This window comes from Globicephala melas, chromosome 8 (genome assembly GCF_963455315.2).
Source record: "Globicephala melas chromosome 8, mGloMel1.2, whole genome shotgun sequence".
NCBI lineage: Eukaryota > Metazoa > Chordata > Mammalia > Artiodactyla > Delphinidae > Globicephala > Globicephala melas.
The window spans coordinates 85992307-86011025 of NC_083321.1; the positions used below are offsets into that span (position 1 = coordinate 85992307).

Genomic DNA, 18719 nt, shown 5'->3' on the forward strand with positions numbered 1-18719 from the left:
TGTGGTTTCACAAACCCTCCGGACGATAATCACGCTCATAAAGTTTAAAGTAAAAAGCACTGGGTGAAATCAATTCAGAATTAAAGCAAAAGAATGAGCAGGTGAAGCCCACAAGATCACCTTTATCATTGATGAAGCTAATGCTGGGAATCTAGGCTTATGCCTACGGCAACTGGACTCCCTAATATCGAATCCCAAATGAGACAGCCACCCCTCTCCTGTGGGAGCCCGGGCCTGCCTCAGCAGAACTAGGGCATGGAGGAGCTGACAGTCATGTGTGCTTCCTGTGGACAGAGAACAGGACTGGGTACATGGCTCCTCTCCAAACTCACTGCTCAAGCAATCCGTCCCACCTGCCTGGAAAGGAAGGAGGGGGCCGAGGGGGCCAAGAGGACGGGAGTGTTGTGCTAAAGAGTAGTGTCTGCCCACCAATGCGCTCCTAAGAGTGGATGTGGATTATTCATGACTGGAAGAGATCAGCTTTTCTCCCTTTGGGTGGCTACACCCCTGTCAGCTTCGCTTGACCAGGACTGAAGTCCAGCAGTTCACAAGGGCCTGGTGGGTGTGAGCAGCTCCTGAAGAAAAGTGGCTTCTGGTTCTGAGGCTTCAAGTCCCCACCTGTCCGTCCCAGCACGCAGTGTAGACAGCAGCCTTTCTGCCCAGCGCAAAAGAAAGCCCAGGAAGAAATCCAGCCAGTTTCCTCTCCCATGGGAAGTGATAGCTAAACATGTTTCCTCAGAAGGGGTGCGACGAAAATGGTGCTTTAACTTGTCGTTATCTTCATGCATTTCTTGTTACCTGAAAATAAGCGATCTTCATAACTCCCCTCTGCCTCTCAGCTGCCCATCTATGCCATCCCATGACCTTTCTCTTTAGCATTGAAAGTAGGCTAACTCCCTTCCCTTTCCAAAGGAGGAGACTCAAAGAACAGAAAGGATCTTAGAAATCATTTAGTCCAAACACCTCATTTTCCGGCAGACGCGTCAAAGGCCCAGGGCATTGAAGTGACCTATCCAGGGTCTCAGTCACGACCCATGCCCAGGCTTGACACCCACTGGCTGAAAACCCTCAACCCTCCACAGCTCCAGGAACAAGCTTATGAACTGCTGGTTATACGGCATTATCTATAATTATGTTTATATAATCGCACTATAACCAGAAGCAACTGATAATCTGTCCTTTTTGTGTGTGTGTGTGGGACGCGGTCTTCTCACTGCTGTGGCCTCTCCCATTGCGGAGCACAGGCTCCGGACGCGCAGGCTCAGCGGCCATGGCTCACGGGCCCAGCCGCTCCGCAGCATGTGGGATCTTCCCGGACCGGGGCACGAACCCGCGTCCCCTGCATCGGCAGGCAGACTCTCAACCACTGTGCCACCAGGGAAGCCCATGTCCTGTCTCTTTTTTAATAGTTTCCCCCTGTATTACCAGTCCGGGCCAGACCAGTCTGTGTGTGGAAGAGGTCTGTACGGTGGTAGCACATGGGAATTTGCTGTGGCGGCAGCAGCCCACGCTGTGCCTTCTTTACCTGTTGACCTTGAGCCTCAGGTTCTCTGACGGATCTGCTAAAAGGTGAAAGAACACACCTGGCATGATTGTTCAGACAGTTACCTGACCAGTGGTTCAAGGACCCCAACAAGATGATTTCCTCAAGCACTTCCAGTCTGTAGTAATACATAACACGCAGTCTTTCGGGTGCTGCCTGTGAACCTTGGCCACAGGACACCAGCTTCTGGCTCCACTGCATCCCCAGGCCTTAGGGCTGAATGGTTCTACACACCTGCCGCTTATAATCGAGGAGAGGCCTGGCAAACAGCAATTTGATAAGAATCACACGAAGTTGTGTGGTTATCTTTTAAGTTATAAAAATGCCTGATAAGCAAAGATTTCAAATAAATTATGAGAGCAGTTTGGGAACAAATATTTCTTGATAGTAGACAAACAGCATTTAAAAAGTTTATTTGCTTATGTGTCCACTTTAGAAGGGCACTGTTTCTAAAACAACCAGACTTACTTAGTGCCCTCGAAAGACATCAGGGACAGATGGAAAATTCAATATCATGTTGGCATATTTTGTGTGGTTTTTCCGAAAATCTTTAAGGGGTAACTTTGTGACTGGCAGGTGAGTACCTGTCATATAATCCAAGCACAATACATTCCTGAAGGATTTAAGAGTGACTATAAAATAGCTGACTCCTGTTGCAAATTGTCACCCAATCCTCTAAGCTTCAGTCCTCAGACATTCAAGCCACCTCGGAGCGTCAGGAATAGTGCAACCTAGTGAATTAATAATGTGGCTTCATGTCCCAGCTCTGCCACCGCACCCCTCAACCTTCTTTCTCCAAACACTGGCCAATTCCAAGCTAACACTTTGTGAAATCAGAGAAGATGAGAAACTGAGAAGGGGCAGGCAAGCCCGCTGGTCAGTAGGGCAATTCCTCGAGCATGTGATATTCACTGCCTACCATCGGTGTGCAGAATCAAGCGGAAACTAAATGCCCCAGGCTGATGTTAGAATATATTTATTGCTACATTTATATATACAGTTATACAAACAGCCCAGACAGGAAAGGGAGTATTGCAACAATTTCTCCAGATGCCACAGATGTGTTCCAGGAAACAGAGCTGCATACCACTGATTTTGCTCTCAGTTCGAAGCCCAAAATAAGTCACATACATTTTTTTTAAGTGGAAAGTTCTTGGAAATTCTCTCCGCATATCCCTCTTTACAAGCTAGTCATGCAGAAAACAAGTGGGTTCTCAGAAGCCTGGGCCTTCAGGCATCTGTTGCGGGGATGGTACCTTGAAGACAGGATGCAGAGGATGCTGGCTGAGGACTGCCAGGTGCAGTGCCGAGTTCCCACGTCCTGGCCCGTCTCTCTAAGGTCTGTCCCTAGGAAAGGCAATCGAGAGAGGTGAGGAGAGAGACAGAATAGCAAGAAAGGGAAAACCAACAGTCGACCGAGGTGTGGAAAGAACCACCAACAAGAGCCCTGATTGAGGGAACATTCATCCATCGGGTTTCAGCTGAGATTATGGACTTTGGGGGATACAGACATTCAGAACATCAGGCATGTCTTAGTACGACCTTATCCTAAAGCTCGCCATGTGCGTCAGATGCCAGGGACCTGCGTGAAGACACAGAAAGTGAACAGGAAAGTTAGGCAAGAAAGAAGAAAACTGAACTTTTAAATATTACCATTATAGGGTTGAAAAGGGCACGACCCTGATCACCTTTCCAGTAACATGTAGCCAAGACAAGAGTTTACTACTGAATTATGAAGGGGGATGGAATGTCACCAAGGAAACACGATGACGTACAAATTGCACCAAAACAAAGGTGGTTCCACAGGTTCTACACTCTGACCTCAGCCTTGCTAAAACTATTTTTGGTCTCAAAAGGAATCTAACATGGTAGGTATTGCAATGCTCAGATCCAGAATCATGATGTGGATATGAGATCATGGTATAAACATACTCCCCTTCATGTCAGTCTTATAAGCCTTTGTGACGTGAATCACAAGAGAAGTAAGCAGCCTGTGAGGCAGGTGTCCCCAAGGGATTGGTCACCTTATTTACACCAGCTCTGTCTTACCCACCTCAGGCTACTTCCCCCTCAACCCCCCGACCCCAGGGTGTAGGAAAGAAGGTCATCAGATCAGGTCTAACTCAGCCTCCTAAGCTAAAATCAGCCTAGCACCTCAGAGAAATGACAAGGCCTGAAGGTTGAGAGCAAGAAGCCTGTGGGTCTGGATGCACCAGACAACCAGAGGCCTTTGGGGTTGATTCATGATTTGGATACAGCCTGACACCCGAGGCTGTAGGGTATTCTATCCCTGAAGAAACCAGCCAGCTGCAGTTCGTCCATGGCTATCCTTGTAATTCCTCGCCACCATAATCCCACGGGCCTGCCCAATCACAAGCAAGAGGGTGAGGATTCTGATGGAGAAACCCTCAGGACAGTGGGAGTAGGACCGGAAAACTGTCAAAAGTTCCTGTCTTTTTTCTTCGGTCAATAACACTACAATCAACTAAGGAGGGGGGGCCCAGCTGTTCTTCTGAGGCTGTCAACTATGTGACTTTTCAAGCTGAAGGATGCAGCGATTGCCAACTCCCTTGATCCTTTAATAAATTCATCTTTGGACAATTCAAAACCTCTGTCATTTGATCTTGACTTTTCTGGTAAGTCATGCAGAAAATTTCTTTTCCTACTTCTGATGGCAACAACAGAGTCAAACTCACTCAAAGGATTTGCTCTAAAAAGCAAAAACACTAAAGGGTGAAAATCAATGAGGAAAAATTGCAAAACATCAGGCAAATTTCAGTTGGAAGGATCTTACCAATCAGCAAACAAAATAGAAAGAGTTACATAAATGCCTGCACTGGAAGAAATGATTTAAAGATGAATAGCTAAGAACAGTATTGTTTGTGGCAATCTATGGATCATTAAGAACATGTTTTAACCAAGGATTTTAGCTCAAATATCAAGAATAAGATTAACTGGATTCTATGGAGTCACAAACACCCCTTTCAAAACCAGTGAAAGCAAACAATGATGGATGTGTCACAAGGACTTCAAGTGGATTTTGAAACAATGAAAATATTTTGGTGATGTCATGGAATGTCAGAGATTCTTGCATGACCTTAAACTCGTTTCACAGCAATCCAAAAGTCAAGGTCATTAAAAAGAATGCAATAATGCCATTTGCAGCAACATGGATGGACCTAGAGATTATCATACTAAGTGAAGTCAAGTCAGACAGAGAAAGACAAATACCATATGACATCATTTATATGTGGAATCTAAAATATGATACGAATGAACCTATCTACAAAACAGAAACAGACTCACAGACATAGAGAACAGACTTGTGGTTGCCAAGGGCGAGGGGGGGTGGGCAGGGAAGTATTGGAAGTTTGGGATTAGAAAATAAAGAAATACAGAAATAAAGTCAAGGCCAAAGAAGCAAATCATTTCTAAAAGTTCCCCAGCCTAAGTGAACATATATCACCATTTTTCTACGTCACATGAAAAGAACCTAAAAAATAATATTGTTATAACAGAGTTATTCCACATTTTAAAGTGTTATCTAAAATATATTCCCATATAGCTAGAGATTGGTTTATAGAATTGTGGGAGGTTTAATCAGCAAGTTGGGGGAACTCAAATGTACCATTCAAGATCTACAAGATAAACCACATGGCTGTAGTTTTATTTAGAAATGGGATGGGTCAAAAAATCAATTAAAGAACTTTGAAACAACCTCTTATCATGATAATCACGTTGATCAACGATTTTTAAATATTTCCAAATTGAGATCAATGCATAATACTAACCTGGCTTACGAACCAATTCTGGATTTTTCTACTTAATATATAGGTATGGCACTTCATTTTTAAGTAGATCTGAACATTTTTTTAAATAAGAAAAAAAAACCTTCTAGCAGCACACAAGTGTCATATGTGTGAGCTTGCACTATAATACTCTACATCAAGGGGGTTCTTTCACAAAGGTAAGCAAACAGTCTAAAGCAGCGTGTCTAATCAGCTCACCAAGATTATAGGTAAAATTTCATTTTAATAAACTCTATCTGACCTCAGTGTTCTTGATTGGCAAAGAGCCAAAGAGATGCAAACAACTGAAAAAAAATCTGGACGGGGTGGGATTAGGTGCTGTAATGGTAGGGCTGGCTCTGGGTCAGCTCTTTTGACTGGCATTTCACTAGATGAAAGGCTCTGGGCTGTGGATTAACAGATTCAGGTTTTACGGGGTCCCGCCAGCATTTTTGCAGTGGAGAGGGTATGGCAGGTCTAATGGGAAGGTGGGCTAGCCCTGGTCAAGGCTGCCAGCTGTACTTACCCAGTGAGGGAGGGAGCCTTCTTCCTAACTGTTACATTTGCTTTATACTGCTTTGGCAAGAACGCATCTGGAACAATGCATACAGTTTGGGTCCCCACCTTTTAAAAAAGACATCAAAAGGTTAGAAAGCGTTTAGAACACAGAAGGAAGCCAAATACTGTAGTACAGAAGCCAGAAGCACCCTTGTCACCTTGCATTATGTAGAGCCTTCTACGTAACCAAATTGCCAAAGTAATCTCCTTCCTAATCTTTAACCTCTAACTTTTCTTTTTCAATCACTTTTGAATCTCTACTATTACAATGTGGAAATAAGAATAACTTTAAATCTCCCTTTTGAAAAGATGCTAGAATTCTAATAGTTGCAGCAGCTCTGCACAAACTAGTCATTTTCATAAGACTACCAGATCTCAAAGCCATCAAAATCTTTTTAAGTATTAGAGTAATGCTGAAGATCAGATTTTATATTTTGAGGTTCTCTCTTGATTAAAATATCTTTCAGGCACCAACCAGACTTAGGTACCAAAATACTTCCTGGTGCCTACTTTAAAATCAACACTTGCTATCTATGAATAAGCAATGGCTCAATATACTGTACCTGCCTACTAAGACTAGGGTGAGTAAGACAAACACACAATCAAAACCACCTCCCCTGCAGCCATGTTAGCACTGCAGCGGCTAAAGAGATCAATTTCAGCCCTACTTTCTCTGTTCTGTCTTCTTCAGCTGACTCACCTGCCATTCTCAGACATAGCCCTTAGAGACACCAAAGACAAAAGTCACAATTAACTCCAAAAAGAAATTGCTAAACCAATGAAGCTTATACATGTGTTAGTTTTCTGACTGGGGAGAATATTGTTTACAGTATTTTCTATGCTTGAGAGTTAAGCAATTGGAAATGGTAATCTCTATCTTATAAATGTGTTACACATCAAAAGGGCATCTGTGGTGGGCTGTTTCCTATGGAAACCATGTTATAGATGATCAGTTTGGTTTCCAAGCAGTTTAATGCATAATGAAAAACTGAGTCTTGCAGCAAAATACAGCAGAACCCTCACATTTTGATAAAGGAACACTGAAACAAAGCAGTTTTATAATTTTTCCTTAATAGTGAACTTTGATGTTAAATGGGCAGAATTAATTAGAAGGTGATTAAGTAGTACTTGAATTTAAGAACACTTTAAAAAGAATTTTAAGTATTTTCAAGGCCTTTGAAGGTTAGCAGAGCTGGCACTTTATTGTACCAATTGTCATTTTAAAATGTATTGCTGTATCTTTTACCCTAGTAACCAGCACTATTCTCATCATTCTTAACCATAATTGAGGTAGATTTGCAGTACCCATAAAGGAACAAAAGGGGAGAGAGAAGAAAAAGGACGGAAAAGAGAATGATTGGCATGAGTATACTGAAAAATATTTGGAGGAGCAAGAGAAAGGAGGATGGGGGAGTAAAGTGAATAAATATTAAGGTATAAGAGAGAAAATAAAGTTAAATGAGGGGTTACAGTGATAACAGAGGAAACTACATGCAGTTGCCTAAGAGAAAGGTAGCAAAGAGACATCATCAGAAATGTTGAAAGTTTGCCACCAGGTGGCGCCATGAAATTAAAATACCTCTAGAAAACAGCAACCCTTGTTGGAGGGGCGGTGAGTGGAAGATACATACAAATCAGAGGGGCAGGATATTCACAATACAGGTGACTCAGTGTTCGTGGAGTGCCAAACCACAGGTTAGGACATACATCATATCAAGTTATCCCAGGAACGAAACTTGGTTTAATATTAGAAATATCTATTAATTCAATATGTTAACAGACAAAAAAGCATACACATATTATCACAATATACACAGAATTTGCATTTGATACATTTTAAACACCCTTTTGATTTTTAAAAAAACTCTTAGAAAAACAGGTGTATATATATATATAAAAGGAAGTTTCATTAACCCGATAAAGGTCATCTGTCAAAACAGCAAACATGTCATGGCACACGTTAGAAGCATTCTTGTTAAATCAGAAATGAGGTGCACTTATGTTCAACATTGTACTGAAAGCTTTAGTCAAATCAACTCAGTAAGATAAGGAAAAGAAGTTATATGGATTGAGAAGACAAAGAACTGTATTAAGTGTAGATGACTATTTATGTAGAAAGCCCAAAAGGCTTCACAAATTATGAGAAAAAATAAGAATTGAGCAAGGTTCTTGAATATAAGGTCAGCAAACAAAAATCAACTTCATTTTTATATACCAGCCACCAATAGTTTTAAAATTAAGTACTAAAAAGATAGTAAAAATAAGATGCTTAATAATAAATCTAACAAAAGAAATAGATGATCTAAATGGAAAAATTTAAACTTTACTGAGAAGTATTAAGGAAGACATAACTAAATGGAGAGATATTACATATTCATGACTAGGAATACTTAAATATTGTACAGATATAATTTTTTTCCAAATTAATCTATTAATACATTTCTATCAAAACAAGGTGGAGAAACTTTTAAAGAAAACAGGAAAAAAGAAGTCACTTCAAAGAGGAGACATGAAAGGCCCATAAATTTAAGAAAAATTCTGAACTATATTAGTAATCAAGACAATGCAAACTAAAAGCACATTTTAAACCTATCAAATTGGCAGAAAGTTAAAAAAGTTAGTGATATTCAAGTGTGTTGAAGTCAGTGTGGGTATAACCTTCCTTTGGAAAACAAGTTGCTGGTTACACAGAAAAGTTGAAATGCCCCTGTAACTGAACAATTCCCCTCTCTAGGTAGAGATACTGTTGCTCACACTACTAGGAAATATGTTCAAGAAGATTTCAGGCTATATTGTTTGTAAAATAAAAAATACTAGAAACAATCCAAGTGTCCATTATCAGGGGAGTGGATAAATTATAGTGCATTCATAAAACAGACACCCTCACAGCAGCGAAAATGAATGAACCACAGCTATATTCATCAAAATGGATGTGTGTGTGCGCATGTATGTAAAGTAGGTAAAGTTCACAGGCATGCAAAAGGAGACATTATATTGTGGATACAAACAGTTAAAATCAAAGAAGAGGGAGACATGATAGAGAAGGAATACAGAATGCCTAAGTTACCAGCAATGTACTATTTTAAAACGGATGCATGAGTACTTATATATATATTTACATGTATAATACTACATAAGAATATATACTATATATAATAACAGATTTCTTTATATTTCTCCTAGACACTGTTGTAAAACAATCTCTAGTTTGTAAATGTTTAAAACTTTCAGAAATTGATGGAGGAAAAATACTACAATAGACAGGGAAGTTATAAATTTTGTTCCAATTATCTTTGGTCTTTGAACCATTAGAATTTTGAAGGTCTCAAATCGTCTAGGTAGAGAAGTCAATAGCTACTCCAAGGACACTGAGTAAAAGAAGCAACTGTATTATTCCCACCGTGTCTGACACCCTCATCTCTAAAAGTGATTCTCAAAGTGTGGTCCCAGAACAGCAGCATTAGCCTCACCTGTTAAAAATCCAAGTTCCTAGGCACCATGTAGACTTACTGAATCAGAAACTTCAGGAGGAGCCCTGCAATCTGCATTTTAACAAAGTCTGCACGTGATAATGATATATGCTAGTTTGAGAACCACTGCTAGAAGTTTCTCAAATGTGTAGGGAAATCTCTTCATTACTACAAAATAAGACCCCTGTACCATGAAATAAACAATCTAGACAGCTGAGAAAGCCACACTGCTGGCCCTTGGAAGAACGTAACTGTTTTTAAAATCCTTTAATTCAGAGGTCAGCAAACTATGGCTCATGGACCAAATCCAGCTCCCCATCTGTTTTTGTAAAGACCATGATTTAAAAATTAAAAGAAGATAATTTTATGACATATAAAACTGTATGAAAAAATAAAAAATAAAATAAAATTGTATGAAAGTCGGATTTCAGTGTCCATGAATGAAGTTTTACTGGAAGGCAGGCAGCCAGGCTCCTTCACTTACATACGCCCATGGCTGCTCTTGTGCCAAAACAGCAGGGCTGTGTACTTGTGACAGAAACTATTTGGCATGCAAAGCTTAAAATATTTAATATCTGGACCTACCTTTAGAGAAAAAGTTTGCCAACTCCTACTTTATTCAGTAATTACAATCTACTAACCTTGAAGCAAAATATAATCATAGTGATTTCCTCTTAAATGTACAATTTTCCTTTTAATTCCACAGGCAAAAATCTAATAGTTTAAAAGAATTCTTAGGAAAGTCAAAGCAGAACCATTTTTATCTACAAGGTAAATCAAATAACCCACACAGAGCATCTGGAGAAAGTTGTTAATTATGCTACTTTCTCTCTGTCTTCAATATTGTAATGTGACAAAAAAAATGACTGGTGAATTTTAATGAAATACTCCATCACGTTTAGTTCTGTAAACTAGTTTAGCAATCTCCTCCACAGGCATTTCCTCAGGTGTTTCACTTAAACTGTGAGCCTGTCTCAAGGCTGCACTGTGACTTATTTCTCAGGCCTCAAGCTGTGGCCACCTTCCTCCCTGGCTCTGTCCCAGGCTGAAACTCTCCAGGCAATCTGATCCTCAACCTCTTGAATTTTTTCTAGACCAAGTTCAGTTCTTATCACTGAAGTCCTGCTCACCAAATTTCTGAAATATTTTATTTAACATCTATTAACTAGCTCAAACAGCCTATTTCTATACATATCCATCTTCACTTCTCAAATTGCATTTTTTTCTAGATTTCTAAGATCCCTTGAGCACAGACCCTTCATTTGATTTCGAGGGCTTTAACACTCAGTAAAAAGAAAAGGATGCTTTCTCACCCCCACAGGTATAAACTGTATATTTCAACTTCAAATCTTTAAGCTATACCCACCTTTTCTTGAAAATGAGAGCACTAAACTCTTCAGAGGTTGGCGTTACTAGCCCACATCAAACAGTGGAATAAGTCTGGTCCCCAATTTGATGGGGTTTGATCTCCAGGTCACTGTTACTCTGTATTCAACATAATATTTAGAGCATTCTTCTTTGGCCTCTAAACTAATGAATACATTCACTTTAAGTTATGCAGACAAGAAAATCCTCTGAAGGGCACCGTCATGTAAACATGTCTCAATCGCAAAGTTGGCGTTTTGTAGTTTCTAAAAAAGTGTGGGGGGAAGATTTCAATTCAAAGAAACCCAAACCCAAATGCAGACTCTGCCACTCTGGTGGTCTTTGGGCAGGTTACTGAACTCTAAAATGGGATAGTGCACCTACCTCCAAGGACACCTGCAGCATTTATGACATTTTTGTACAGATTAGGAAAGTGTGTCCCTTCCTCCAGGCACAGGTGAGGTCCCAAGGTGCACGCTTATCTGGTACACACTAAATTTTTATGTCTGTCCCTCCACTTCTGCCACTATGCTTGTGTGAGCTCCTTGAGATTTGGCTCCTTTCCAACTTCATCTCACAAACAACTCTCCCCTGGGCTCACTTAGCTCTGGACATACTGCCCTCCTTCCAGTTCCTTGAACCAGTAAGCCCTTTCTTGCCTCAAGGTCTTTGCATATGCTGTTCTCTCTACCTGGAATGCTTTAAAGCAAATCTTGTAAACTGGTGTCTAGTGGGCCACTTCCAAGAGAGCAGATATATTGTTTGGCTTGCAAAACATTATCTAAAATTTTTTAAATAGCTGACGTGTAAAATTTGAGAGATTTCACATAAAATTACATTTCTACTTAAATATTTAAAGCATTATTCTTTGGATGCTTTTTTAAAAAAGCTGTTTGCTGGCTTATCTTGGAAAATCAAAATAGCACTGCTTTGAGGAGCTGCCGCCCTCTTTAGACCCGGCGGGAAGATTCCCCCACCAGGCCCAGTGTGCTCATTTGATCCTTCTGGGCATTTGCATTTGCCATCTTGATTTAAATTTAAAAAGCTAGGCTTCTCTTTTTTCAGGTGGCAACTTATATGCCAGTTCCTCACAGAGACTTTTTCCGACCTTCCTATCCCCGATTATCATCCTATTTTCCCCAACTCAGTCCCTTGTTTCTTTCACAGCATTGATACAAATTTGCTGCTTTTATAGGTCAAAGATGGTTGAATATTAGCAATTTTACATGATTCAATCTAATACGATTCACAACTTTTAAATTATTCTGCATGTGTTTCATGACTTACCATAGAAAGTAAGTCCATTAATAAGGATCTAGTCTTCTTCACTATTATATTCTTAATGATTAGTAGGTACACAGTACCTGGAAGGTACTAGGCACTAAAATATTTGGATGAATAAATGCAAGGACTCCTCCTACCAAAATTTCCTTAGTAGCTCCAGAACATACACAAAACCCATTTTTACCTATCCTGAGGTACCTAGAAGTAGCCCAAGTTATAAGTGGACTTTCCTAACCCACAGCCCAAGGCAGTCCTACTATACCCTGCTCAACTCTAGAGCTGGCTTTAGGCCCAGACTTCCATCAGCCTCTGCTTACATAGCTGACACCCCTGGTTCTAGCACTGGAAATGACTCCTAAGGTATGATTTTTTCCTGGAACCCCTGTGCAAACCAGCATTGAGACCACCATTGGACATCCACTGAGATGTTCCCTCAGCCCTAAAGGGAAGCTGGGGGAAAATTGTACGTGTTCCTGAGATAAATGCTGACAATTGCAATAACCTCTACATCCTTGGAGATGTTAGCAAGGGGTCTGCTGTTCCCCAGATCTTTGTATGTATCTCTTGTCTACTTGTCTGTCACACTATATCTTAACTCTTCGTTTCTTCCTCTAGACTATGAAAGTTTTTAAAAATTATTTATGAATCCTCAGGACCTAACTTCAAGTACTTAACAAATGCTTAGTGAATGAAATTATTTGAATGGATTAAATCATTCAAATACTACATGGTGCACCCCTAAAAGGTAAACATGCATACAGATTTTCACTTACTAGGTAAAATTTCATGGACTGGAGCAGGGCTGTGGGGTGGGGTTCATGCCAGTGTCAGCTTCAGACATCTGGAGCTGACGGAGGACACTACGAGAAAGAGCACTTTCCTGTTCTGTGTTTGTGGAAAACACTTCCCAGAAGATACTATACAGTTAAGCTAAGCAAAAAACTAGTGTTAACTCCAAAGCAATTGCTCTCTTCAATGATTTTCTTACTGCCAAAGCCAGTGTACATTGAAACATTGTAACAGACCTGTTTCCTATGGCTTTGGTGGTCACCCAGGACGTTTAACTCTGCCCTGTTGTGTTTCTGCAGCTCTCTCCTGAACGTACTCTTCTTGCTTTGGCCAGCCCTTAAATGTTGGTGCTCACCAGGGCTCTGTACTAGCTGTTCTTTCCTTACACTTTCTCTTTGGGAACTCTTATGACGTTCCATCAGCATTCCAAACTTGTCCAAAAAAGCATCACAGGCACATCCACACCTGCTTCCCCTCATGATTCCCCAGTGTTTCATAGCACCACCTTTTGAATCTCAGAGTTTATACTTTCTCAGTACAAACAGGCAGTTCCAGCACGCTCCAAGTCTTTTTGTGCCTGAAGGTATTTACATACATAGCTCCCACTATCTGGATAGCCCTCCTATCTTTGCCCCTCACGCCCTCCCACCATTAAGAATAACTCATTCTTAAAGGCTTGGCTTAGGAGTCATCTCCTCCAGGAAGCCTTCCACCAAGACTGGATGCCTTCCTCTGAGCTCCCAGAATTCACCCACTTATTCATTTAACAAAAAATTTTGAGCTCTATCATGCACCAGGCATTGCTCGAGGCACTGAGCACATTTCATTGCACAAAACAGCAAAATTCCTGCCCTCATGAAGCTTACACTCCAGTGGGAAAAGACAGATAATAAACAATACAAATAGGTAAAAAAATATTAAAATATATATATATTAAAATATTAAAAATATATATAGTGTGTTGGATAGTAAGTGCTATAAAGAAAAATAATTAAGAGACATGGGTAGGGAATACTGGGGAAAGTGTAATTTTAAATAGGGTAGTAAGGGAAGGCCACATTGAGGTGACATTTAAGCAAAATCCTGGAAGTGGCAAGGAAGTGCATCATAAAAATACCTGGGGAGAAAAGGCATTCCAGGATGACGTAACAGGAACACTGGCTAGTTTAGAGAATAACAAGGAAGCCAGTTGACCTCAATTCAGTGAGAAAAGCGGAAATCAGCAGATGAGGTCTGAGAGTGACAAGGAATCAGATGATCTTGGGCTCTGAATGACCACTGAGAAGGATATAGCTTTTACTGAGATGGAAAAGGTCTGGAGAATTTTTGAGCATGACAGGATCTGACTTACCTTTTTAAGGCTACTGTCTTCATAGACTGTAGAATATCAAGAGAGGAATCCAGAAAATCCATCAGAAGGCTCTAGCAATAATACAAGCAATCCTGGTGTGTGGAACAGGGTGACAGCTGTGGAGGATGTATGAAATGGTCATTTTTTGAATATATTATATATTTTGAATGTTGGGCCAACAGGTTTGTGGTTGGAGCGGGTGTGGGTTATGAGAGAAAAAGAAGAATCACATTACAGTCAAGGTTTGGGCCAGATTCACTGAAAGGAGGGAAGACGAAGGGGAAGACTGAGACAGGAGCAAGTGGGCAGGGGGTGGGAGAAGACCTCAAGTTTGGTCTGACATAGCAAGTTTGAGATGCTTATTAGATATCAAAGTGGACATGTTAGGTAGATAGTTGGATATACACATCTGGAGTTCAAGGTAGAGGGTTTTGGCTGGAGATTTGAGTTTTTAGCATACAGATGGTATCTCAAGCAACAACACTGGAGGAGGACACTAAGGGAACCAAGTGTAGACGGGGCAGACCTGGGCCTTGGCACACTCCAACATTAACAGGTTGAGGAGAGAACATTACTTACTCATACACACACATTATTTACTTCGTCTACTGGGAGTAGACCATGAACTCTTTACTGCTCAGAACAAACCATGTCTATTTTATCTCTACATACTTAGCAGAGGGCCTGGCACACACTCAATAAACATATGCTGAGCAATACCATCTAAAGAGAATCACAAATAAAATTCTTAAAAGGCAAGAAGACATAAAAACTGGAATCCAAAGGACTGGAGTATAAATACTAATACCCACACTACTGACAGATGAACAAAAATATGAAAAACAAAATGACAGAAGTTAATAAACACCTTTAATATGCCAAGCTGTAAACAAAGTACTCCATGTATATTATTAGTCAATGCTCATAAAATCTATAGTGTTACTCCCATTTATCAGATGAGGAAACTGATGTTCAAAATGGCTGAGTGGCTTCCTAATGTCACACATCTAAGAAAGTGGCCAGGCCACAATTCAAACCCAGATGCAATTAACTCTACATCGTGCTGCTTCACATCTATTCCAAACACTCTAAATGCCAGTCAGACTGCCTGTGTATCTAATGTGCTCTGGACCAATAAAACCTGGATCTAAGTATCTACTGTAAAAAACAAAAACAATGGCTGAAAAAGCAAGAGAATCTGGGAAAGGATCCCTGAACCCTTAGAATGCGGATAACCATGGGCTATGAAGTCTGTAATTTCACTTGACAATTTCTGAGTGTGCCTGAAAACCTATGCAGAAACAGCAGGGATCAGAACTCAGTAGCACCAAGCAGCTGAAAGAGCAACAGAGGGATGGTGAACACTACAGACTGAGGACCTAGACTTTATGAGCCTCTCTGGTACATCAGCTTAGAATTTACTGTGAATCTCAGGGAACAGGGGAAGAGAGGGAGACTGCAAACCACTAATATCAGTGTTTCTTCTATCTGATTAACATGAAATATCATTAGCACTTTGAAACTAATTAGGCTATACCCCCCAAAATATTTGGTGCCCAAGAAAATCACTTAAGAACCAAAAGTTTACAGGTACAAGAGCAATATCTGATCTGAAAAGTGAGGTGTGAAATCAAAGGACATTTTCTTAAAGTCAGAAAGAAAGATCACATAATAGGATGAATTAAGTTGATCTACCTCCTTAAAAATCAAAGAAAACTTTGATATTCTTTGAAATAATTTTCCTGTTGCTTGGTGTCATGGTCGAGTGTTTTGCAATGATCTGAGCTTGTCATTTTCCATTTTAATAAAGGTAAGCAAATGAAAACTCCACACTGAGGAAATGGTGGTACTCAAAGGAAATTAAAAACCAAAAAGCTACCAAAGTACCTTTAGAAAGGTACTGACTTTCTTCTTTTTTAAAAATAGCATTTTCTGATTATAAAATTTGAAGAAGTCAGAGAATTTTTATATACTGGCAGATCTTTTACACTTGAGCCCTCAAAAGTGAAACATTAAAGCCATTATAGCTATGTCACCTTTTAAACCTGAAATACAGAAATCCAATTTATGAAAAGGAAAAGTGCCCACTTTTCTTATAAAAGTGTTTCACTAAGCACATACTACTATTTAAATTTTTAAAATGTAAAAAGTGCACCTACATCATTTAAGTAAAAACTTCCTAACACAATATCTTAAACAGGATAAAACAAAAGCAGTGTTTGTTCAACAATACATGGCAGTATTGTATATAAAGCAAAGTAAAAATATAAATGTTCATCAGAAGTTAAGGGGCATCCACATAATTAAATACTGTGGTATTTTTGTACTTATATATAACGATTTCCAAAATACACCATTCAGTGCAAGAAGCACAACACTGTGTATACAGAATGCTATACCTTATGTAAACAACAATAAGTATACAACATATGCATGCTTCTACATGTACAGGTAATTTCCAGGAGGCACAAGGTGAAAAAAATAGTTACCATTGGGGAGAGCTGCAGGGCTAGAGGACAAAGCAAGGAGGCTTACTTTTTTGTGTTACCCTATTTTTATCTATTGAATTTTGTTTCATGTTCACTTATATATTTGTTAATTTTAATGACTTAACCAAGTTTTTAAAAAAATTACACTTCAGTCATAAAGTAGCTAAGTATGACCTAAAGCACCTTTAGTATTTGGCAACTTCAACAGATAACATGATAATACTGGAAGCCAATGAAAAATATGCTTTTCTTAAAATAGCTATAATACCTAATTTCTAGTTTTTTAAAAACAATTTTCTTTATGCATAGCTGAAAGTTGTTTTTTTAATAAAAAAGGAGGGACTCTGGCAATAATAGTTATTTTAATGCTTAAAATAATCTCCAAAGAAAATAACCAGGTACTTCCCTGGTGGCGCAGTTGGATAAGACTCCACGCTCCCCATGCAGGGGGCCCGGGTTTGATCCCTGGTCAGGGAACTAGATACCGCATGCATGCTGCAGCTAAGAGTTTGCATGCCACAACTAAGGAGCTGGCAAGCTGCAACTAAGGAGCCATGGAGCCACAACTAAGGAGTCCGTCTGCCACAACTAAGACCCGGTGCAACCAAATAAATAAATAAATAAATATTTAAAAAAGAAAGAAAGAAAATAACCAAAGGGGAAAAGAACAATCCTTAAATATCCCAGTTTTCTGAAGCTCTGCTATGATACAAACTATTGCTATATACATTTACAAAAATCAACACAATTAACCAGCGTCTGAGAAGGAAATTCTACCTGTACTGTTTGAGGTAATGGGTATCCTGATATTTACTTAAAGTAAAAAAATAATTTATAGTAAAAACATGGTAAACTTAGTGGCAAGTTAAATAAGTAATTAACAAAAGGGTTATAAGAAAACTTTAATATTAAATTACATTTCAATACTGGCTATTCTAATATAAACCATTATTGTTAAGGTTGCTTACATTCAATAAATTCTATTATAAGAAAACCAGACACGTTGATATTAAAGAAAATGCAATTCTTTACTGGCAGAGAACCAAGTTAACATTAGCTAGCCTACCTAGTGATTAATTTATAACTTTGATGCTCCCCAGCAGCTGTAATTTTATAAATGAAGAATATATTTCCCAGCCTCATTAATCAAGTCAATATCATGCTTCTTTGTATGCTAATTAGCACCTACTAATAACCTCTCATTTTAACTCCTGAACATTTTATCTCAATTTTTCTTTTGGTTTTTACTACTTTTACTTTCTGTACCTTAATTTGAGTCCACGTCCCAAGTCCCTAACTACAATTTCCTTGACACAGTCACAGGGTCACATCTATCTCCCATAACTCTACCAGTGCTTTGCATAAATAGCAACTGCTCTGTAAATCACTGGAAGAAGGACTGCATCTATGAATGCATATGTATGTAGGTATTAATCTTATTACTTTATGGGAAAAAATCCATAAATTCTTGTAATGCCTAAGAACTAAGGCATAATTGCTCAAAAATAAGGTAGTGGAGAACACTTTCCTACCTGTATACATCACATCAGTAATCTAGAAGACATATTGGTTTCCAGTCTTCCTAATGCTTGAGAATATTCCTAAAACATTAATGCCAATAATCTCCTCTAAAGATAAAACTATTTCTCCAATTGATATATTTTCTATACATTTTGATTCAAAGCCTTTGATATAGCCTATGTCCCCCCAATTCATTATAAACATTCTTAAAACATCAGCTTATACTGAAATGTAATGTGGCCCAGCACATTAAACTAGATTATAAATTATTCAGATGGTTAGGTTCTGGGTTCTAATTTCATGTTTTATACTGTTTGATACTCTAATTTTTACAAAATGGAGGTATTCTCTTAAGGTATTTTAAGAATACATATAAACTGCTAAATAGTAGTGATGTAATTTGATTTTGACCCTACCAACAAAAACATTTTTCATAGTTATAATCACCTACCTTTTAAAGATTTTAATATTTCTTGAAAAAAATGATAGTTTAATCAATGTAAAAGTTCTAAGAAACTAAAATGTGCTATCATGCAGTACATTTGCAAACATTAATTAAAG

At 39.1% G+C, this 18719-nt stretch overlaps 1 protein-coding gene across 4 annotated transcripts in view; it reads right to left on the bottom strand.

The window, feature by feature from the left end:
• Window positions 1-2503: 2503 nt before the first annotated feature.
• Window positions 2504-18719, bottom strand: part of RDX (radixin) — a 102192-nt gene continuing 85976 nt past the window's right edge. For 2 of the 4 annotated variants that reach the window (XM_060304021.1, XM_030836545.3), the window contains 2 exons: window positions 5858-5955; window positions 2504-2890 (listed from right to left, as the gene is read on the bottom strand). In XM_060304021.1, the coding sequence (XP_060160004.1) occupies window positions 2878-2890; window positions 5858-5955 (111 nt within the window). In that variant the 3' untranslated portion in view covers window positions 2504-2877. Of the gene's footprint in view, window positions 3126-5857; window positions 5956-18719 lie in introns of all 4 variants that reach the window. The other 2 variants (XM_060304020.1, XM_030836535.3) reach the window with 1 other exon arrangement.